Source organism: Mobula birostris, chromosome 18 (assembly GCF_030028105.1).
Source record: "Mobula birostris isolate sMobBir1 chromosome 18, sMobBir1.hap1, whole genome shotgun sequence".
NCBI classification, from domain to species: Eukaryota; Metazoa; Chordata; class Chondrichthyes; order Myliobatiformes; family Myliobatidae; genus Mobula; species Mobula birostris.
In genome coordinates, this window is record NC_092387.1 from 62,807,889 (window position 1) to 62,831,594 (window position 23,706).

The 23,706-nt window shown below is 42.0% G+C and overlaps 1 protein-coding gene across 1 annotated transcript in view; it reads left to right on the forward strand.

Moving 5' to 3' along the window:
* The window catches only part of cdhr1a (cadherin-related family member 1a), a 64,762-nt gene that overhangs the window by 11,627 nt on the left and 29,429 nt on the right, over positions 1-23,706 (forward strand). The window contains exons 4-13 of the mRNA XM_072282817.1: positions 4,027-4,077; positions 6,371-6,460; positions 6,560-6,646; positions 9,461-9,577; positions 11,329-11,472; positions 16,475-16,553; positions 17,011-17,111; positions 18,446-18,649; positions 20,005-20,157; positions 22,403-22,567. Of these exons, the coding sequence (XP_072138918.1) occupies positions 4,027-4,077; positions 6,371-6,460; positions 6,560-6,646; positions 9,461-9,577; positions 11,329-11,472; positions 16,475-16,553; positions 17,011-17,111; positions 18,446-18,649; positions 20,005-20,157; positions 22,403-22,567 (1,191 nt within the window). The remainder of the gene's footprint in view (positions 1-4,026; positions 4,078-6,370; positions 6,461-6,559; positions 6,647-9,460; positions 9,578-11,328; positions 11,473-16,474; positions 16,554-17,010; positions 17,112-18,445; positions 18,650-20,004; positions 20,158-22,402; positions 22,568-23,706) is intronic.

Consider the following 23,706-nt stretch of genomic DNA (forward strand, 5'->3'; position numbering starts at 1 on the left):
TACTTTTGGCCAGTTCAACCCCCTCTCAACCCCATTCTCCTGTTTTCTCTCCAGAGCTTTTGATGCACTTTCCAATCAAGAACCCATCAACTTCCACTTTAAATATACCCAAAGACTTTGCCTCCACCACAGTCTGTGGCATTGATTTCCACAGATTCACCAACCTCTGGGTAAAGAAATTCCTCCTTATCTCTGTTCAAAAGGGGTGAGTCTTTATGGTAAATGTTAGCAAGCCTATGATACTCAACTGGTGCTGTGATGCTGTGATGAAAGCAGCCCAGTCTATCACCAGGATAAGCCATTGAACACGTCTACAAGGAGCGCTGACACAAAATGGCAGCATCCAATATCAAGCACCCCCACCATCCAGGCCATTCTGTCTTCTCACTGCTGCCATTGGGATGGGGTGCAGGAGCCCCAAGTCCCACATCACTATGTTTAGGAACAGTTATTTTAACTCAGCCTACAAGCTCCCAAGCCAGCGTGGATAACTCGACTCACCTTAACTCTAAATTGATTCCACAACCTGTGGACTCAGTTTCAAAGACTCTATAACACATCTTTTCATTATTATGTATTTATTGATTGATTATTATTAGTTTTTTTTGTATTTGCACAGTTTGTCTTCTTTTGTCCATTGGTAGCTTGTCAATCTTTGCTTTTATTGATCCTATTACATTTCTCTATTCTACTGCGAATGCCCGAAAGAAAATGAATCTCAGGGTAGTATATGGTGACATATATGTACTTTGTTAACGAATTTACTTAGAACTTTGAAAGCAATTATATACACCAGGAAGTTCAGGAATTACTTGCAAGCATGTTGAACTCAACCTTGTTGTGGTTTGGAGGGTAGATTGCCTCAGTGACCCGGAGAGCTACGTTGGCTGGAGAGAGCTTTATACTATGGCTGTTGGTAGGGTCACCCATGCCAAACAGGTCAAAGGGTAGAGGCTAGATTAAGAGTGGTCCACCGGTCCTCCAGGTTTGGTGGTTCAGCTCAGGTCTAACAAACCTGACTGGTAAAACAAAATTGTTAGGGAAACAGCAGTGAAGAGTCTTTCTATATCTGAGTGGCCACAGAAAGACAGAGATGGAGGACCTTCATTGCTGCCTTAAACACCAGTGGCACAACGGGCAGCAAGATACTGAGCTCCAAAGGTCCCACAGTTACGGGTTGATTCCCGCTGACTGCACGTGGGACCCCATACGGTAACAGAAACTGACTGAGATACCCCAGAAATTGCATGGGAAACTGCTCTCAGGTCCTGCTTATGCTGGATCTGACAGAGGATACTAGTGCCCTTCCATTTCAATGGAGATTTTTCCCCACAAGAAAGAAAGATAAGAATGGAATAAATTAATTCTCTGAAAACATATTCACCCTTACTGCAATATCTTTAAAGCTATAAGTGTTTTACAGATAAGTATTTATTTTTTAATATTTAATACTTAAAGAAGTAGTTTAATACTTAAATTTTATTTTGAATTGATTCTGAATGTCAAGGCCATGCAGTGCTTTGACTGAACTTGAAATAGACCTGTGGAGCTGAGTGTAGTAAGTGACTGTTCTACTTTAAAAAGGAGACTTAGAAAAAGCAATAAACCAGCATCTTGTCAGGAAAATGTTGAAATCGTCTTTAAAGGTGACATCTATCTACTTAGAAAATTATTATATGATTGAACAGAGGCATAAATATGAGAGGGAGGAACTCATAACATTTTCATTCATCAGGATAGTGGTACTGAATAAATGATTAAGACTGTCAGCAGACAAGTCTCTGGGACTTGATAGACCCCAGAGTCCATCTTGCTCTGAATACACTGGTATAATTTTACACTGCCATCATAGAGAGCATCCTCATACCAGCCATTATTGCCTGGTTTGATGCAGCATCCTCTCACAATGTACAGAAACTACAGAGAACTGTCAGGTCAGATACAAACGTCATTGGCTGTGGTCTACCACCACTGTAGGACTCGCCTAGGTCAAAGAAGCAGGCAGGAAGAAAAATCATTGCAGACACTACCCACACTGCAAACCGCCTTTTCCAAAAACTCCCTTCTAGAAAGTGCTATAGAGCCATTAAAACAAAAACTTCACACCATCTCAAAGATGTCCCCCCCCCCCCCCGGGCAATTCATCTGATCAACCATTCTAGTTACTCCCCCACCCCCACTATCTATTTATCCCTTCACTGCACTGTAAATACATTAAACCATTTTTATAAAACTGTTTATATCGTAAATACAAGCTGGTATTTATGTATTTATACAGATTTTATTCTACTTCTATACTTTAACCTTTAACTTTATATTTTTTTAAATTGCTGAATGTTGTTTTCTTCTAGTGCATAGTCCATCCTGATCCCACAGCAAATTCCTAATACATTTAACCGGTGGAATTCAGAACAGCGCGAGGGGATTTGATTGAAGCAAGAAGCAGTTTGATAAGGAGCATCTAGAGAGGGGAGACACTCAGATTCTCCCATCTCCTTATGGGAGAATCTAAGTGTCTGTGCTTAAAAAAAATAGGGATCCGAATTAAATATTTGGATGAAGTGAAGTAGTTTTGCTTAGGTGCCATAAATTTTTGAATCAGCATGGTAACTTCACTCACCTCAACACTGAAATGATTCCATAACCTCTGGAGTCACTTCCAAGGACTCGACAACTCATGTTCTCTGACATGTCAGTCCATGGCCTCTTCTACTGCTGCGATGAGGCTGTACTCCGTTTGGAGGAGCAACATCTTATATTCCTTCTGAGTAGCCTTCTTGGGAGCCCTTGTGCAGGATTCCCTACAGGTTAATTTGCAGGTTGAGTCTGTGGTGAGGAAGGCAAATGCCATGTTAGCATTAATTTCAAGAGGACTGGAACATGAAAGCAACAATGCAACGTTGAGATTTTATAAGGCACTGGTGAGGCCTCACTTGGAGTATTGTGAGCCAGTTTGGGCCCCTTATCTTAAAAAGGATGTGCTGAAACTGGAGAGGTTTCAAGGAGGTTGACAAAAAAGATTCCAGGATTGAATGGCTTGTCATATGAAGAGCATCTGATGGCACTGGGCCTGTACCCAGAATTCAGAAGAATGAGGGGTGACTGCATTGAAACCTATCAAATGGTGAATGGCCTTCATAGAATGGATGTGGAGAAGATGTTTCCTATGGTGGGAGAGTCTAAGACTAGAGGACACAGCCTAAGAATAGAGGGGCGTCCTTTTAGAACAGAGATGAAAAGGAATTTCTTTAGCCAGAGAGTGGTGAATCTGTGGAATTCTTTGCCACAGGCAGCTGTGGAGGCCAAGTCTTTATGTATATTTAAGCCAGACGTCGATCGATTCTTGATTAGCCAGGGCACGAAGAGTTATGGGGTGAAGGCAGGAGATTGTGGCTGAGAGGAGAATTGGATCAGCCATGATGAAATGGTGGAGCAGACTCAATGGGTCAAAATGGCCTAATTCTGCTCCTACATCTTATGTACTTATGGTCTTTTGGCCTTCTATATATTTGATAAGCAATAGAGCAAAAGTTTGTTTAGTGTGGATGAGACTTTGGTGTTGAGACAATTAGATTAACAAACAATCTGCTGGAAAATCTCAACAGGTTAGGCAGCATCTCCAGAAGGAAAGGAGCTGTCAATGTTCTGGGTCAAAACCATGGATCTTGATCAACCACCCACAGTGAGAGGGGATGTGACTGAAGTATGTAAAATCCTGAGGGATCTTGAAGGGAGGAAATATCTATGGAAGAATCTAAGTGCCTCTGCTTAAAAAATAGGGATCCTAATTAAGATCTGGATGAAGTGAAGTAGCTTTGCTTAAGTGTCATAAGTTTCTAGACCTCTTGTGTCCAGTGTCTTTCATCTCTTGCACCTACAATTAGATTTGTTAAGATTTTACCAAGCAGTGGAATAGGCTTAAAGAGCAATGTGGCCTACTCTTGCTCCTAATGGCGAAATTCATATATTGGACATCAGCCATTTTGTTTTGTCTCGTGATATTTAACAGTGTTTCTTTTTTTTCAGAAGGAAGATGAAATTGAGGCCCTGATCAGTATTTCTGATGGTGTGAATGAAGTAAGATTTATGTCACTTATGCATATAACAAATCTTATAACATCTGTACAAAAGAGAGATAAACAAGTGTCAGGCAAATGGATTAGCTTAGAGCAATATGAAGCAAACATTATAGCTCGAAGCTAAACAATAGAGGGTCTTCAGCTAAGAAGAGTGTTTTACAATTGTAAATTGACATGCCCAATAATCACAGATTCATTCAGCCAACCACATCTGTGCTGACCAGTGGATACCCATCCACATTAGTGCCACATTTCAAAGCTTGGCCTCTAGCCTTCTGTGATTCAAGTGCTGAACAAGACACTTTGCATGTACTGTCCTCTTCAGCCATGCATATCAGTGGGCCCACTCAGATCCCCTCCAAATCTCTTACCCTTCACCCTAAATCCGTGGCCTTTCAGTTTATTCACCTTTAAAGAGGATTAAGAAGATAAGCTTTATTTGTCACATATACTTCGAAGCACACAGTAAAATGCATCATTTGCAGTGACGGCTAACCGAGTCCCAAGGAATTGCTGGGCAGCCTGCAAGTGTTGCCATGTTTCTGTTGCCTACACAGCATGACCAGAACCTATTAATCCTTATTAATATTTACCATTACTAACCCATACATCTTTGAAATGTGGGAGTTAATGGGAAAACCCAGATGAACCCACATGGGCATGGAGAGAATGAACAAGCTCCCTACATGCAGCGGCAGGATTTGAACCCCAATCACTGGCACTGTAAACCATTACGCTAGCCGCTACGCTGTCGTTCCTCACCTTTGAGAAGGGGAAAGGTTTCCTGGAGTCTACCTATTTTATATCCTTGTAATTTGAAATATGTCCCTCTTAATCTCCTCTCAATGGAAAACCGAAACAGCCTCTCCAATCCCTCCTCAGAACTAAGATACTCCATCTTGATGAATTTCCTCTGCATCCTCTCCAGTGCTATCCCATCCTTCCTACAGTGTGGTGACCAGAACTACAAGCAGTGCCCCAGCTGAGATCTGATCAATGTTCTATGAATTTGGAGCATAACCTCCCTGTGACTCGTGGAGGCCACTATCCAATCTGCCTTCTTCATCATGTCACCTACTGCATTGCCACGTTTAAGACTCTTTGAACTTGCACACTGTTTACTCAATACACTCTACTATTCATGGTATATGTCCTAACCGCCATTTCTACACCCAAACTGTATCATTTCCCACCTGCAGTTTCTCAGCTCTTTTTTGCCAACACATCATTATTCCCCCATAGCCTGAGAGCAGCCTCTGCACTATCAATAACTCTACCAATCTACGTGTCAAATGTGAGTTTAAGAACGCATCTGGGAAATTGTGTCATCTGCTGGTTTATGTATACATATTATTTTATCAGCACATATGGAAAATACTTTGCTTTTGTAATGAAAATCTAAAAAAGGGTTCAAAGGTTCATTTATTATCAAAGCATGTATCTACATACAACTCTGAAGTTTGTCTTCTCCAGATAGTCGTGAAACAAAGAAAGAACATGAAAGTCATTCAGAGAGAAACATCAAACCCACCCCCTTTCCTTACAAAAAAAGGACAACATCTCGATTATCACCCCCCCAAAAAAATCCCTGCACACCCTGCCCAAAAGGGAACAGGAACATTGACCCCAAGAAACAAACCCTCCTTCAGACAAAAGCCTAATACAACACTGACAGAACATCAACCCCCAAGATCCCCCCCTTGCACAACAAAATGGAAAAGGAAAAGGTGAAAAAACACAGAATATGAAAAGCATAAGTGTGAAAAAGTCCACAGTCCATAAACGCAATAGTCCATAAATGCAGAACCACGATACCATTGTACTATATCACTGATGTTCATCGAAAGAGAGGGACACCACACAAGGCAGAGAGGCCTACCTGCCTGCCAGAGCGAGCCACAGAGCAATAGGCCATTCACAGACTCCTCTGGCAGTGATCAAAAGGTAGGCGTTCAGCACTGAAACTCCCGCTCACTACCACTTCACCACTCCTCATTCATTTAATAATAGCTAGCCGGAATCCCCATCGCAAAAGCAATGTCCACAAGTTGGCCTTCATTCTAGTGTATAGTGTTAATTCATAAAACATGGAAGTTTGAGTAAATTCAGAAAACCTTTGGATTGCTGGAGAGCCTCTGATCAAATTTTCTTAAAAATCTTCACTGCTCATTTATTTTAGTGAATGCATTGCGCAGAATTGGTGACACATTTCTATTCTGCATTTCTTTCTAAATGAGCTTTCATATACATCTGCACTTTACTCTTCACTATGAAGCCCTTTGTGCTTACAGGTTGTGGAAAAGGTTCGAATACTTATAACAGACGCCAACGACGAGAGCCCAGAGTTCATGAAGATACCTTATATTGTTAATGTCCCTGAGGCAAGTTGCTTTTCAAAATTTGAGTTCCTTTAGTTAGTAGGAGCAAAATATTTACAGTAAAACCTTTTGACAATCAATATTTTGGTTTGGATTGGACAGAACATGCCACCAGGTGCCAGTATCTTCAAAGTATATGCAGTGGACAGAGACAATGGATCTGGGGGCAGTGTCACCTACTTTCTGCAGGTCAGTCTTTCTGACAAATGGTCTGAAAGGATTTCAAAGAATGATTCATTCTTAGGTGATCTTAGAACTTGAGGAATAGCTAGGTGGTTTGGACTTCCATTCCAGTTCGTTGGTCAGATATTTGAATGAAATTCTTTCCACATATCAGAGACCTGATGCTGTGAGCTATTTTACCAAGCTGTTGGTGTAATATGGGAAACTCATCCTTTACAGAAGAATGTGTCACAAAGTGAAACATGTATCACATTGGCCTCACAGTGAAAGATCCTCAGTTTGATTCAAGATTGCTTATTGCCATTCTGCAGTACCCAAGTGCAAAGGAGAACAAAATGTTTGTTACTTAGTCATAGTCATACTTTATTGATCCGGGGGAAATTGGTTTTCGTTACAGTTGCACCATAAATAATAAATAGTAATAACACCATAAATAGTTAAATAGTAACATGTAAATGATGCCAGGAAATAAGTCCAGGGCCAGCTTATTGGCTCAGGGTGTCTGACCCTCCAAGGGAGGAGTTGTAATGTTTGATGGCCACAGGCAGGAATGACTTCCTATGACGCTCTGTGTTGCATCTCGGTGGAATGAGTCTCTGGCTGAATGTACTCCTGTGCCCACCCAGTACATTATGTGGTGGATGGGAGATATTGTCCAAGATGGCATGCAACTTGGACAGCATCCTCTTTTCGGACACCACCGTCAGAGAGTCCAGTTCCATCCCCACAACATCACTGTCCTTACGAATGAGTTTATTGATTCTGCTGGTGTCTGTTACCCTCAGCATGCTGCGCCAGCACACAACAGCAAACAGGATCGCACTGGCCACCACAGACTCGTAGAACATCCTCAGCATCGTCCGGCAGATGTTAAAGGACCTCAGTCTCCTCAGGAAATAGAGACGGCTCTGACCCTTCTTGTAGACAGCCTCAGTGTTCCTTGACCAGTCCAGTTTATTGTCAATTTGTATTCGTACTTTGGCTTCGATGCAGCATAAAAAAACACACAAGAAACGATAAAAAAGCACCACCTGCAGAAGGAGTGGTTTGAGTATCTCAGAACCTGAGATTTAACACACAGCTGTCTCTAGAGTTTACTGAGAATGGTGCAAAAAACAAAAAAAAAAAGTCCAGTGTGTGGCAGTTCTAAGGGTGAAAATGCCTTATTAATGAGGAAGGTCAGAGGAAAATGGTCAGACTGCTTTAAGATGACTGGAAGGGGACAGTAATTCAAATAACCATACGTTACAACAGTGGTGTGCAGAAGAGCATCTGTGAATGCACAACATGTCAAACCTTGATGTGGATGGGCTACAGCAGCAGAATTCCACAAATGTACACTCAGTGGCCATTTTATTAGGTACAGGAGGCCCCTAATAAAGTGGCCACTGAGCTTATGTCGTGATTTCAGACCAACGAGGAACTTTGAATGTTCAAAGTAAGTTTTATTATCGGAGTACATATATGTCACCACATATAACCCTGAGAAAGTGTCGTCACATTTTTAATCTAGGGAATCTGCAGCTAATTTGAACACAGGAAACTCCCACATAAGGTAACAGGACAATGATCTGCTTTCTTTTGAAAATATTGATTAAGTTTCGGCAAGGATAGAACATAGGACAATACAGCGCAAAAAAAGGGACTTAAATTTTTGCCAAACTAATTAACCCTATAATTAAAACCTTATTATGTCAGTCCTTTCTTCCTACACAGGTCAGTATCCCGCCATAACCATGTGCCTAAGGAGTTTTAACACCTCTGTCATATTTGCCAACACTAGTACTCCAGGCAGTGCATTCGTTGGGAACGTCTAATGCTAACGTATCAACCCCTGTGTATAAAACCTTATTAAATTGGCCCCTTCTGCCTACACAGGTCTGTGTTCCACCATAATCATATGCCTAAGGACTTCTTCACACCTCTTTCGTATTTGCTAACGCTGACACTCCAGGCAAAGCATTCCAGACACCCACCAACCTCTGTGTAAAAAGCCTTGTCGTGTACATGGCTACGGGGATAGCTCTCCTGTTCTTCAAAACAGTGCCAGGTCATGTTTCATGCATAAGTGAACAAATGGAATTCACCTCAACAGGGAAGCATTTAGAAAAACACCGATCTCATTTTGAAATTATCAAAATCTCCGTTGCCTCTAATCAGAAAGCAAAACAAAACCAGAGACTGGAAATATGAAGTAAACCAATAAAATGCTGGAGTTCTTCAGAAGATCGGGCGACATTTGTTAAAGAAAATTTATTTATTTAGAGACACAGCATGGAGTGGGCCCTTCCAGCCCTTCGAGGTGTACCGTCTCACGATGCCCAACAGACCCGATTTAACCCTAACCTTATCACGGGACAATTTACAATGACCAATTAACATACCTGGTATATCTTTGGACTGTGGGAGGAAACCAGGGCAATGGGGAAAACCCATGCATTCCATGGGGCAGATGTACAGACTCCTTACAGATGATACCAGAATTGAACTCTGAACTCCGATGCCCCAAGCTGGAATAGTTACATGCTAATCGCTACAATATCTGGAAAATTAATATTTCTGGTACCCTAAAATCTTGTGGATGTTTTAGATGGCGTGCCTTAAAATATTGACTCTGCTTTTCTCTTCACACTTGCTGACTGTTCTACTGAGCATTTTCTGGTCTCAGTTGTTTTCTCTGCTTTATAATAATAATATATAATTTTAACTACTTTATTTTGATTTTAAGACTATCACTTCCTGCTCTTCACTGAACAGTTTAGAAGTTCTTTCTTGGTCCTCCTCTCTGAGTTCTTACTCCTTTTCGTCCGACTCCCCCAGAACATGCGCAGAAGCAAGTTCTCCATTGATCGATACAGCGGAATTCTCCGGATTAAGCCAAGCACATCTTTAGATTTTGAGAAGTCTCGGGCTCATTTTGTCACTGTTATCGCAAAGGTAAGCTGACGACCTTACAGCAACTGGGAGAAAATAAAATTCTGAAGTCCACAAGGTAATGCAAATTTGATTTTACTTGTACAGTTATACCTTCATAGGTTTTTATATTTTATTGAGATAGAGCGCAGAATAGGCTTTTCTAGTCCTTTGAGCCACGTCGCCCAGCAACCCCTGATTTAACCCTAGCCTAATCACAGCACAATTTACAATGACCAATTATCCTACCATCCAGTATGTAGGAGGAAACCCATGCAGGCTTTGGCGGGAATTGAACCCCCGTCGCCTGCACTGTAAAGCATTGTGCTAACGACTATGCTACCGTGCTGCTCTAGTTATTACCCTTCAACCTGAACCAGCATGGATAACTTCACTCATCTCAGCATGGAACTAATTCTACAGCCGGCCCTATGGACTCACTCACATTCAAGGACTCTACAACTCATGTTCTCAATATTATTTATTTGTATACATTACTATTAGTATTTATTTATTTATTTATTTATCCATCTATTTATTTATATATATATATATTTGCATAGTTTGTCTTCTTTTGCACACTGGTTGTTTGTCGGTCTTTGTTTGCATGTAGGTTTTCATTGACTCTATTGTATTTATTTGTTCTACTGTGGTGCGACCCCACCACCCAGGACATCGTCTCTTCTCACTGCTGCCATCAGGAAGAAGGTACAGGAGCCTCAGGACCCACACCACTAGGATCAGGAATAGTTATTACCCCTCAGCAATCAGGATCTTGAAACTGAGGGGATAATTAGCGGGAGGAGAAGATGGCGACGCGACGCAGTGCGCGCGGCCTCTCCGGTGATGATATCTGTTATCTGTCAAGTAGGAGGCTGTGTACAATTCTGATTTGATGGAGGCAGACGTGAGAGCACGGAGGAACATCTGGTGAAACTTCTAAAATGCCTGTTTGGCTGCCGCCACTACTGTGTGATCCGAAATCTCCGGAGGGGAAGGCCCCGAGCGCTCGGCTTTGCCTGTTGCTTGGCGGCCGGGGCTGGGGTCGAAGCGCTCGGCAGAGATGGTGCTTGGTGCTTGGTGTCAGAAGGCTGGTCGGAAGGTTGAAGTTTTCGGATGGACTCAGAGTTGGACTGTGGTCGGGTGCTTCCAGGATGCTGCATTGGCAAGTTTGCGGCACTGGAAGCTCATGGCATGGAGAGTTTCTCCCTTCTACCATCTGCGTGAGATGTTGGGGCTATCGGGACTTTGAAACTTTTTTTTTACCGTGCCCATGGTCTGCTCTTATCAAATGACGGTACTGCTTTGCACTGTTGTAACTATCCGTTATAATTATGTGGTTTTTGTCAGTTTTAGTCTTGGTCTGTCTTGTGTTTCTGTGATATCATACTGGAAGAACATTGTATCATTTTTTAATGCATGCATTACTAAATGACAATAAATGAGGACTGAGTGTCCTCATAATCTAATCTAATTTCAATTGCCCCTCACTAAAATGTTATCACAATCTATGGACTCACTTTCAAGGATTCTTCATCTCAAGTTCTCAATATTTATTGCTTATTTATCTATTATCATTCTTTCTTTCTTTTTTGTATTTGCACAGTTTGTTGTCTTCTGCATATTGGTTTAATGCCCAAGTTGGTACGGGCTTTCATTGATTCAGTTATGATTATTGCTCTATAGATTTATTGAGTGTGCCCACAAGAAAATGAATCTCAGGGTGACATGTATGGACTTTGATAATAAACTTACTCTGAACCTTTGTATTACAGGATGGTGGAGGGACACACAGAGGAAGGCATCAGATCGGCTCATCAACTGTCACTGTAACAATTAATGTTGTGGATGTTCAGGACACCCCTCCTGTGTTTGCTGGTGTTCCCTATTATGGATACGTGTATGAAGACACTGAACCTGTAAGCCATTTGTTGTCCCAATTATCCACAGCATGTAGAATGCCCACCTCTAACTCAGTCTGTGAAAGTGAGCCACCTTGTTGATCCACTATGGTTTTTTCTGGTGAAGGTAATCACACGGTTGGGATGAGAAGGGAATGGGGATGTATTTCCAAACTGACCTGGTGGTGGTGTTACTATGCGCTTGCTGCCTTAGTCCTTCTTGATGGTAAAGACTGAAAGGTGCTTTTGGTGTAGTCTGATCGAAGGACAAGAATGCAATCTGTAGATGGCCCTCACTGCAAATATATTGGTCAGGGATAGGAGTGAATTTTCAGTGTGTTGGATAGTGTTACGTACCCCGTAACTGGGTTGCCAAACCAGCAGAAATGGACCACTTAGTTGGAGTCTGGATTACTGGAACTAAGAAAGTTTTATTAAAGAAATAAGTAACACAGTACTCTAATCGTAAGGATATAAATGCAACAGGTTAGCAATGATAAACACACATATACACAGAACTAGGGTAATAGGAATCAAACAAGCTCTATTGCAGTCTAGAGGTAAAATGATCAGTCTCAAGTGACGCAGAGTTCAGTTCAGCTTAGTACAGTTCACAGTAATCGCTGTTGTGCCGTTGGAGAGAGGGAGAGAGAAAATGCAAATTCTGATTCACACAGACCTTTGTTCTTCGCAGTTAGCTTTCAGGCAAACCCTTTTATGTCTTCTGTGGTTACCGACTGTGACCCCTCCGTTCCGGATACGACCGTTCTTCCGCGGTGAACCCAGCACCCAGGCAGGGGCGGACACACACACCACGTTCCCGCCAATCGTACCTTTTCACCCTGTGTGTCTATGGTCGGTTCCCACCACCAGACCTCCAAACTCCTACCAACTTGTGGGGGCACACCGCTTTTCCAGAGTCTCGTTATCTCGTGATCTTGTGGTGTGTGTCGTGCCTTAGTGAATCTGTTCTTTTTATCCCCCTGCTGGGGTATTGCCTGTTCATCAAACTTCAAACAGTTCAGGTTCAAAGCAACCGGTCTGTCAATACTCTTAATTGTGTTTCTTTTCCGTTACCTCTCTCTCCTCTCTCATTAACATTTTGAATGCTTCTCCATTGTTACCCTTATCTCTCTCATCAGTATCAATCTTCTGATAACTTGGTTTTTTGTCACAATAGGAACCAATCATGTAGGTTTCTTTCTCCTGATGACGTTGAATTTCTCATGTATTGTGGGAACTGCACTCATACAAGCATGTGGGAACCATTCAATCACACTCCTGATTTTTGTTGGTTGGAAAGATTTACTAATCTATTTAATTACTAATATAATAGTAATTAAGTTCTAATTCTCTTTTTTTCATTTAGTCTTTCTCTGTCTTGCATTCTCGCCTACTCCTATTAAATCTCCACCTACATAACTTCATGGGTGGTGGGGTGAAGATATATCTCTACCAAAGGAGGAGTAAGGTGCCCCTTCCACCCATTAGACTGCAGGTCACCCTTGGGCAATGTGTAGTATCAGCTTAGCCCTCCCCCCCCCCCCCCCCCCCCAGATCAGGGTCACCTGAAGCCTTGGGAGCAGGTGGTAGACGTCTGTATGAACAGCTGGTACATATCATAGGTCCTGGTTATGTGACCACTAACACCGGGCAGACAATCTCTGAAGAACATTGATAATGTCTGGGACCACCCATCTTCTTACACAGAAGAAGGCAATGGCAAACCATTGCTGCAGAAAATTTTGCCAAGAACAATCATGGTCATGGAAAGAACAAACATAATCTCAGTACTTCAGATAATGTAAGTCTTCTGGTTGGCTGAAGAGTGATTTTGATTTTGCAGTCTTTTTCTCAGCCAATTAAAGGGGAATTCTTATGGATAGATAGATAGATATACTTTATTGATCCTGACAGAAATTAGGTTTCGTTACAGTTGCACCAACCAAGAATGGAGTATAAAAACAATATAAAACCATAAATAATTAAATAATGATGAGGTTATGATGAGTGGGTTTCTACCGATTGAAAACAGCATCATGACAACCAAAACATATTGTACTGCTACAGAAGGTCTATGGAGATGAAGTTATCTAGTAGTTTATACACTCAGTAGCCATTATAATAGGTACTTCCTGTACCTAAAAAGTGTTCATTGTGTGTATGTTTTCAGTCTTCTGTTACTGTAGCCCATCCACTTCAAAGTTCAATATGCTATGTATTCAGAGATGCTCTTCTGCACACCACTGTTGTAACACATGGCTATCTGAGTTACTGTCGCCTTCGTGACAGCTTGAATCGGTCTGGCTGTTCTCCTCTGACCTTTCTCATTAACAAGCATTTTTGCCCACAGAATTGCTGCTCACTGGATGTTTTTTGTGTTTTGCACCATTCTCTGTAAACTGTAGAGCAGGGGTTCCCAGCCTGGAGTCACAGACACCTCAGTTAATGGTAGGGGTCCATGGCATTAAAAAAAAGTTAGGAACCCCTGCTCTGGAGACTGTTGTGAATGAAAATCCCAGATCAGCAGTTTCTGAGATACTCAAATCACTCCATCTGGCACCATTCCATAGTCAAAGTCACCTAGTTCACATTTCTCCCCCATTCTGATGTTTGGCTTGAACAACAACTAAACCTCTTGGCCGTGTCTGGATGCTTTTATGTAGTGAGTCACTGACACACGATTGGCTGATTAGATGTTTGCATTAACAGGTAAACAAGAGAAAATCTGCAAACGCTTGTGTGTGTTGCTTAGATATTTGCATTAATGAGCAGGTGTACAGGTGTACCTAATAAAGTGTTCACTGAGTGTAAGTTTTTTTCTGTTGTTTTTGGTTACAGGTGTAACTAGAAACTGGAAGTATGTCAGCCCAGCTCATAACTGTTGTGGTCTTGTGTATACACCTCTTTAACCCTCTTTCCAGAGGAAGAGGGCTGTGGTGAATCTAGAACTACACCACATAACTTCCTGAGATTACCGCGTGCCACTAAGAGTCTCTGGCCAGAAGCAAGGATGTAATGCTGAGGCTTTATAAGATATTCATCAGACAACGTTTGGAGTATTGTGAGTGGTTTTTTGGCGCCACGTCTAAGCAAAAATTAGTTGGCCTTGGAAGGTGTTAAGAGGAGGTTTATGAGAATGATCCTGGGAATGAAAGGGTTAACATATGAGAACATTTGATAGTTCTGGCCCTGTACTAGCTGAAGTTCAGAAGAATGAGGGGGTTCTCATTGAAACCTACCAAATTCTGATTTGGTACAATTGTGGACAATTCTGATTTGATGAAGATGGACGTGAAAGCAAAGAGGAACCATCTGGAAAAATTTCTGAAACGCTCGTAGGCTGCTGTCATTACTGCACAGTCGGGAATCTTTTGGAGGGTAGGCCTCAAAATCCCCGGCTTTGCCTGCTGTTGGCGACTGAGAAGGAGGTCGAATCGTCCGGATAGGGATGGCGCTCAGTACTCGGTGTCGGAGAACTGATCAGAGCTCGAAGTTTTCGGATGACTCAGAGACAGACCGTGGTCGGGTATGGCAGGGAGAGTTTTTCTTCCTTCTCCCGTCTGCGTGAGACGTGGGACATTTGAGTGACTTTGAACTTTTACTGTGCTTATGGACTTCTTCATCAAGTTATGGTATTGTTGCACTGTTGTATCTATATGTTATAATTATGTGGTTTTGTTAGTTTTTTTTCCGTCTTGGTCTGTCCTGTGTTTTGTGATATTACACCGGAGGAAATATTGATTCATTTCTTAATGCATGCATTACTAAATGACAATAAAAGAGGGCTGTGTGTCTTCATAATCTAATATTGAAAGCCCTAGATAGAATGGGCTTGGAGAGGCTGTTTCCAATAATGTGAGAATCTAGGACCAGAGGGCAGAGCCTCAGGATAGAAGAACACCTCTTTAAAACAGAATTGAAGAGGAATTTCTTTAACCAAAGGGTGATGAAGATGTGGAATTTGTTGCCATAGATGCATGTGGAGGCTAAGTCATTGGGTATATTTAAAGCAGAAGTTTTTGATTTGTGAGAGCATCAAAGGTCACAGGGAGAAGGCTGGAGAATGGAGATGAGAGGGGAGATAAATCAGCCATGATTGATTAGTGGAGCAGACACGATGGGCTGAATGGCCTAATTCTGCTTCTAAATCTTATGGTCTTATGTACGTGAAAACAAATATCTCGAAGCTCCAAATAAAAGTATCATTTGATCAAATTTGATTTCTGTTGGAAAGCAGAAATTCTAAAGGCCAGAGTAGTAATAGATCTAATACACTAATTAAAGATCGAATCTAATAAAAATATGGAGGTTAATGGTAACATACTGGTGTGTTAAGGTAGTTTAACAAACATCTGGTAAAAACCAAATATATTAATTAGAAGTAACACACATTTTCCTGGTCCCAACCAACCATTTCAACTCCAATTCCCATTCCCATTCGGTCCATGGCCTCTCTTCTGCCACAATGAGGCCAATCTCAGGTTGGAAGAGTATAACATCTCATATTCTGTCTAGGTAGCCATCACCTGATGGCATGAACATCGATTTCTCCAACTTCTGGTAATTTTTCCCCTCCCCCTTCCGACTTGCCCCCCTGGCTTCCTACCTCTTGTCCTCGCCTGCCTATCACCTCCTCCTGGTGCCTCTCCTCCTTTCCTTTCTCTTGGGATCCACTCTCTTCTCCTATCTGATTCCTTTTTCTTTATCTTTCCCACATTACCTCTCAGCTTTTTCATTCCCCACCCACCGGGCTTCACCTATCACCTTCCAGCTTGTCCTCCTTCCCCTCCTGCCACCTTTTTATTGTGACATCATCCCCCTCGCTTTCCAGGGCTGTTGAAGGATTTCAGCCTGAAACATTAACTGTTTATTCATTTCCATAAATGATGCCTGACGCGATGACTTCCTCCAGCTTTTTGCGTGTGTTGTAGTAAACAAAAAGCTCACATTTTAACCATAAAAGTAAAGAAATTGTGCAATCCAAATAGTTTACGCTGTATTTCAATTTCCCAACCAGGGTTCAGAAATATTTAGTGTGATGGCCTACGATGGAGACCGTGGAAACCCAAATCCAATCCATTACTCAATTGCACATGGTAAGCAAAAAAAATACAATTGTATTTCAGTAATGTAGTTAACAATGATTTGGACATAGAACTTAAAGCAGTACATGTTCCATGGTATTTACTAGCCTTTTAACCTACTCCAACTCAAGCTAACCCTTCCCTCCCACAAAGCCCTCCACTTTTATTTCATCCTTGTGCTTATCTAACAGTCTCTTATATATCCCTAGTATATCTTACTCTACCATTAGCCCTGGCAATGCATTCCATGTGTAAAAATCTATTTCTGACATCCTCTCCACTATACAGTACAGTACTTTCCTCCAAGCACCTTAAAATTATGCCCCCTTGTATTAACTATTTCTGCCCTGGGAAAAACATACTAGCAGTCCATGCCTCTTATCATCTTATACATCTCTATCTAGTCACTTCTCATCCTCCTTCACTCTATTTGGGTACAGTTCATTTTTATCTTGCTGTTTGTTATCAGGAAATGATGGTTCCTTTGAAATAAATAGTACAAGTGGGGTCATTACTCTTCTGAAAACTACAGAACAACTTCAGAAGGATGTTTACAAGCTATTAATTTGGGTGAGTCAAAATTAGCACTGATGTTATACTTAAAATATAGTTTTGATCTGATAATGACTGCTTCATCCATTTGTATGTAATGTTACATAAATATTTCTAAATCTCCCTGGATACTCAAAGTCAGTCACATTTGGTTGAAATCAGGCTTAATTGCCTTATGCACAAACACATACTGTATATGCACTGTTGCAATGGAAACTTACTTTCAGCAATATCACAAGTATATAGCATCGGGAAAACAATAATCACAAGGAAAAAAACATAAATTATACAAGAAATAATATAATTTAAAAAACAAGTCAGTAACTTTCTCTCTCCACAGATAAGACAGTTCAATTTGATAATTTTTATGGCATAAAATAGTTTATTGTTCAGACCCATAGTTGTGGTGATAGAACCTTTAGTTAGTTGCAGAATTGACACACTTTATTACTGTTCATTACCTTCTGCCGTATAGGGCAGCAATGAATGGTCCTCTCTCTCTCTGTCTGTCCTTGGCCATCTTCTCTAATGTGCCCCAGCTGTGGTTCAGGGTCATCAGTCAGATACAGTTATAGAAGGATTCTTCATTACTGTTTCCTTAACAATTGTTTTTGACCAGTCAGAGTTGTCAGCCCTGAGCTGAAACCCCAATCTTGGAGGACTGGTAGACCATTCTTAGTCTGGCCTCTACCCTTTGACCTGTTTGGCATGAGTGACCCAACCAAGAGGCTCTGACTCTAGCCAACATAGCTCTCCAGGTCATTGAGGCACACAAGCCTCCAAACCGTATGACAAGGTTGTGATCCTCTTGCAGGACACACTTTGATAGTCCTGGTGTGTGACTTGTTTACAAAGAGGGAGGACCATTTATTGGTCCTCCACTTGCTGGAGAGATACTGTGTGGTCTGAAAAATCACTGAATGATTCTGATCAGGTTGGCCCATTTGCTGCCACGTAGCAATAGGACAAGCACTCATCTGTGTAATCCACACACCCCATGGCTTCATCCAGAGCTGGCACTGTTCCCCACAGGGAGAGAAGTAGCAGTTTGATCCCTCTGTTCCATTACACTTTCTAGTGCCCTACTATTCATAAAATAGGTTCTAGGTTGGTTTGACCTGGCAAAGCCCAAGGCAGTTTGATGTTATTACCTCCACTGATATGTTACTGCTAAATAAGGTTCTCTAACTTGTGTCTTCCATGATAGACACTTAAAACAGTCAGGCAACAACTGGTTCACTCATCTGTTCCATAGTCCAATGGCCAGTACTTATCACAACAACTATTATAGAAAATCAAAATGTGTTCACACAGCTGGAACTCATTAAAAATCTAACCTTTCTTTGTACAAGGCCTCAGAAGTTGACCTAGATGTTGATACACCAGTGTTTATGACAGCCATGGTGACAATCCAAGTGGTCGATCTCAACAATCATCGGCCGACCTTCTATGGTGAACACGGACCCCAGTCACAATTCGAGATCACGATGCAGGAACATCCACCTGCGGGAGAGATACTGCGTGGTCTGAAAATCACAGTGAACGATTCTGATCAGGTTGGCCCTGTTGGTGTTGGTCTATTACTGTTGCGTGTACCAAGACTGAGTCAATAGCTTGTCATACATACTGACCATACAGAACAAATCATGTGTTCAGCATGTGTCGAGTTGTTTGACGTGGACGATCATGGTCTTTCCATGACCATGATTGTTCTTGGTAAGTTCTTCTCAAAGGAGATGTACCTGGTTTTCTGCTTAGTTCCATCCTCCTGACCCAGGACCATAGCCCTCAATACTCCTCTCATCCATGTACCGCTACAAACTTCTCCTGTTACAATTGAATACGCATCAGTGGTGGGAATTGGGCAGCAAATCATAAACACAAGAGATTCTGCAGATGCTGGAAATCCAGGGCAACACACACAAAATGCTGGAGGAACTTAGCAGGTCAGGCGGAATCTATGGAAAGAAATAAACAGTTAGCATTTTGGGCCGAGACCCTTCATCAGGTCTGGAAAGGAAAGGGGTAAGAAACACCATAAGAGGGTGGGGGAGGGAAAGGAGTACAAGCTAGAAGGTGATAGGTAAAGCCAGGTGTGTGGGGGAGGGGGATGAAGTAAGAAGCTGGGAGGTGATTGGTAGTAAAGGGCTGAAGAAGAATCTGATAGGAGAGGAGAGTAGACAATGGGTGAAAAGGAAGGAGGAAGGGCACCGGGGGAGGTGATAGGCAGGTGAAGAGAAGAGGTCAGAGAGAAGACAGAGTGGGGAATAGAAGAAAAGGGAAGAGAGAGAGAGAAAAAATACTGGAAGTTAGAGAAATCGATGTGGCATGAACATCGATTTCTCTAACTTCTGGTAAGTTTTTCCCAAATCGTCAACCGCTTACCCATTTCCAAGGAAATGGCCAGTCAGTATTTTGCATCAAGGCACTTCATCAGGTCTGGAAGTAGAGTAGAATGGTCTTGATCTGAAATGTTGACTGCCTGTATCCCTCTACAAATGCTGCCTAACCCATTGATTCCTCCAGTAGCTTGTTTCTGGCTCCAGATTCCAGCATCTCCAAGGAGTTCGAGATTCTTGGATATGAGGCAATTAAAGAACATAGGAATCAGAGAGGGATGTAGAATCAGAACAGATTGGCAGTGTCTTCCACCTGTTCCTATTCCTTAATCAAGTCGTTTTACTGAAAGATTTGTCAGATCTTGCAAACCTGTGATATAATTACATGCCAATATTTACTGTAACTTGTACTATCACTTCTGATGAAACACACGTAGAGATCCTGAAGACCTTACTCCATTCCAAGAAGCAATAGAAGAAAAGACTTTGCCAAACATTTTCTTGAGATCAGGGATCTTTACACCAAGTAACGGGGAACAAACAAATGTAACAAATCTTTATTTGTACTTCAGGGAGCAAATGCACAATTTAGCCTCACGTTGGTTGGCGATGGTGGAGTATTCCGAGTTATTCCACAAACCATCCTCAGTGAAGCCCAGGTCACCATAATAGTGGAGAACTCAACTGCCATCGACTATGAGATAGTCCAAGTATTCACTTTTGAGGTACGTGAGATCCGTGTACGGAATATAAACATTGAAATGGAACACTTTAATAATGAGGAGAGACTGGAGAGGGCGAGGCAGTTTCCCTTGTATAAGAGTAGACATGAAAGAAGCATATAAAGCTAGGAGGGATATAGATAGGCACACTGAAGGAAATTATTCCCCATTATCAGAGGTAGATAAAATTAGCGGGCATAGATAGAGACAGATGTGGACTTGTGCAGAGAGAATAAAGTGGGATTACTGTAGAGTTATACCCCATGGAAATAGGCCCTTGGGCCCAACTAGTCCAAGCCAACCAAGATGTCCAAGTAAGCCAGTCTCAATTGCTTGTGCTTGGCTCAATTCCCACTAAGCGTTTCATAATCATATACAGTACTGTGCAAAAATCATGAGTGTGCGTGCACACACACACACACATACTGTAGCTAGGGTTGTCTAAGACTTTTGCACAATACTGTAGTAATTTTCTGTATTCATAGTCATAGTCATACTTTATTGATCCCGGGGGAAATTGGTTTTCGTTACTGTTGCACCATAAATAATTAAATAGTAATAAAACCATAAATAATTGAGTAGTAATATGTAAATTATGCCAGGAAATAAGTCCAGGACCAGCCTATTGGCTCAGGGTGTCTGACCCTCCAAGGGAGGAGTTGTAAAGTTTGATGGCCACAGGCAGGAATGACTTCCTATGACGCTCTGTGTTGCATCTCGGTGGAATGAGTCTCTGGCTGAATGTACTCCTGTGCCCAACCAGTACGTTATGTACTGGATGGGAGACATCGGCCAAGATGGCATGCAACTTGGTATTGCATTGTAATGCTGCTACAAAATGAAAACAAATTTCATGACATACGTGAGTGATGATAAACCTGCTTCTGACATGGGTCCCTATAGTGGACTGAAAGTGGGAAGGGGGCAGGGAGAGAGAAATCATGGGTTGGGAAAAGGGGAAGGAAGAGGGGAGGGACCGGGAAGCACCAGAGAGACATTTTGTAATGATCAGTAAACCAATTGCTTGGAATCATATAGCCTTGCCTGGTGTCTTAGGGCTGGGTGCATCTGCACCTGTGCCATCCCCTATCTCCGGCACCCCTTCTCTGCCACCTGTCCCCCACCTCCCCCCAGTGCACTCCACAGTCACTATTCCCAACGTCCTTTGCCCTCTCCGTTCCATATTGACAAATACAGTATTGTGCAGAAGCCTTTCATATATACACATATACATATAACTCTATATATACACCATGCTCTGGGTGAAAACACTTCTCCTCGGATTCCTATTAAATCTTTCTCCTTCTCACACTTAAATTTATGCCCTTTAGTTCTTGATTCCCTAATCCTAGGAAAAGGACCCTATCTATGACCCTCATACATCTCTGTAAGATTATCCCTCATTCCCCTATGCTCCATTGAGAACAATCCCACTCTGCTCAACCTGTGTCCGTAACTCAGTCTCTTGAGTCTTGACAACATAGTTCTCTTCTCATTACTGTCATCATGAAGGAGCTACAGGAGCCTGAGGACCCACACCACCAGGTTCAGGAATAGTTACTACCAATTACCCATCAGGCTCTTGAACCAAAGGGGATAACTTCACTCAACTCCACTTGCCCCATCACTGAAGTGTTCGCTTGACCTAGTGACCCACGTTCAAGGATTCTTCATCTCGTGTTCTTGATGTTTATTGCTTGTTTATCTATTTGTTTAATAATTTGCTTATTTGTTCGTTTTGTATCTGCATACTGGTTGAATACCCAAGTTGCTGCAGCCCTTCATTGATTCTGTTATGGTTGTTATCTTATGGATTTTTTGAATGTACCTGCAAGGAAATAAATCTCAGGGTTGTATATGCTACATATATGTACTTTGATAAATTTATCTTGAACTTTGAAATTTTACATCCCTGCTGGGCTTCTTGCAGCTTCCTGTCATCTTTCCTTTAGCAGGGTGACCAAATCTGAACAAAATATTTCAAACATCACATGTTTGACGTTTGATGACTCTGCAACGTCATGTGTCACTACCACACAACATCTCAGTGTATGTTTTGAATATATGGGTTCTTAATGGTTGAGCAAAGACTTGCTGGGATTAAGGGTCTGCTTCTGTGCCGTATCATGCTAAGACTCTATGGTGGCCGATCAGCCTCCCCTTGACTATAAGCCTGTAATCCCATGGATTGGTTTTGTCATTTTGGTTGTCCAGTTTCAGTGAAAATGCTTTTTTTTCTCCCTTGTAGCTCCTTGCTGTTGAATCCGATACTCCAGAGCAACTCAGTTCAACAGCCACCGTAGTCATTCATATAATTGATACAAATGACAATACTCCCAAGTTCACCTCGGAATTCTATGTCGCTCGGATTCCAGAAAACTCACCTGGAGGCTCTCCTGTTATCTGTGTATCAGTAAGTGTGTGCTTCTGCGATAATTTCAAAAAACTTTCTTGTAAATAACCAGATTGCTCTGCTGGTGAAGGCCAGCTAAGCCTTATAAAATAGCCATCCCCAAATTTGGCTCCCAATCCATGGTGAGTTACTTGGAGCTGGAATTGGAGTTAGTTTATTATTGTCACGTAGGTTTGTAGAATCATGGGACACAGAAACAGGTCCTTCAGCCCATCTAGGTGTACCAGCCAGGTCTTGTGCTTTGTCCCATCTACCCTGTACCTGGACTTTAGTCCTTCATATCTCTCTCCTCATCCATATCTCTCTCATCATCCATGTACCTATCCCATCCATGTACATATACAAACTTCTTTTAAATGTCACAATTAAACTACTATTTCTGCTGGATCACCCTCAGTCCACACTTGTACCACCCTCTGGGTGAGGAGTTCCCCCCAGTTCCCAATAACTGTTTCACCTTTCACCCTAAACTTATGACCTCTAGTTCTAGTCTCACTCAAAGTGAGGGGAAAAATGCTGTGAGCATTCATCCTATCTATAGCCCTCATTTTGTGTATACCTCCATAAGATCTCTCATTCTCTTGCGCTCCAGAGAATAAAATTGTAACCAATTCAACCTTCCCCTATAACTCAAGTCATCAAGTCCTGGCAACATCCTTCCCAGCACAACTGGTGCTCGATTTCAAATTTTAAGAGAAGTTTGGATAGGTACATGAATGGTAAGGGTATGGAGAGCTATGGGCCTGGTGCAGTTAATGGGAGTAGGCAGTTTATATGGTTGGGCATGGACTGTGCTGTAATTTTCTATGACTCTGACTCTCAGAATTTGTTTGAAGTTTGAATAGATTCGACATGTCACCAAACACTTTGATAAACTTCTAGAGATGGACAGTGGAGGATATTCTAACTGGTTGCATCATGGCCTGGCATGGTAACACCAGTGCCCTGGAATTAAAAAGTATACATCCCAGTACATCCCAGTCCATCACAGGCAGGGCCCTCCCCGTCATTGAGTACATTTACATGGACCACTACTGCAAGGAAACTGCATCCATCATCAAAGACTCCAACATCCAGGCCAGGGATTCCCAACCTTTTTTTCTGACATGGACCAACACCATTAAGCAAGGGGCCTGTGG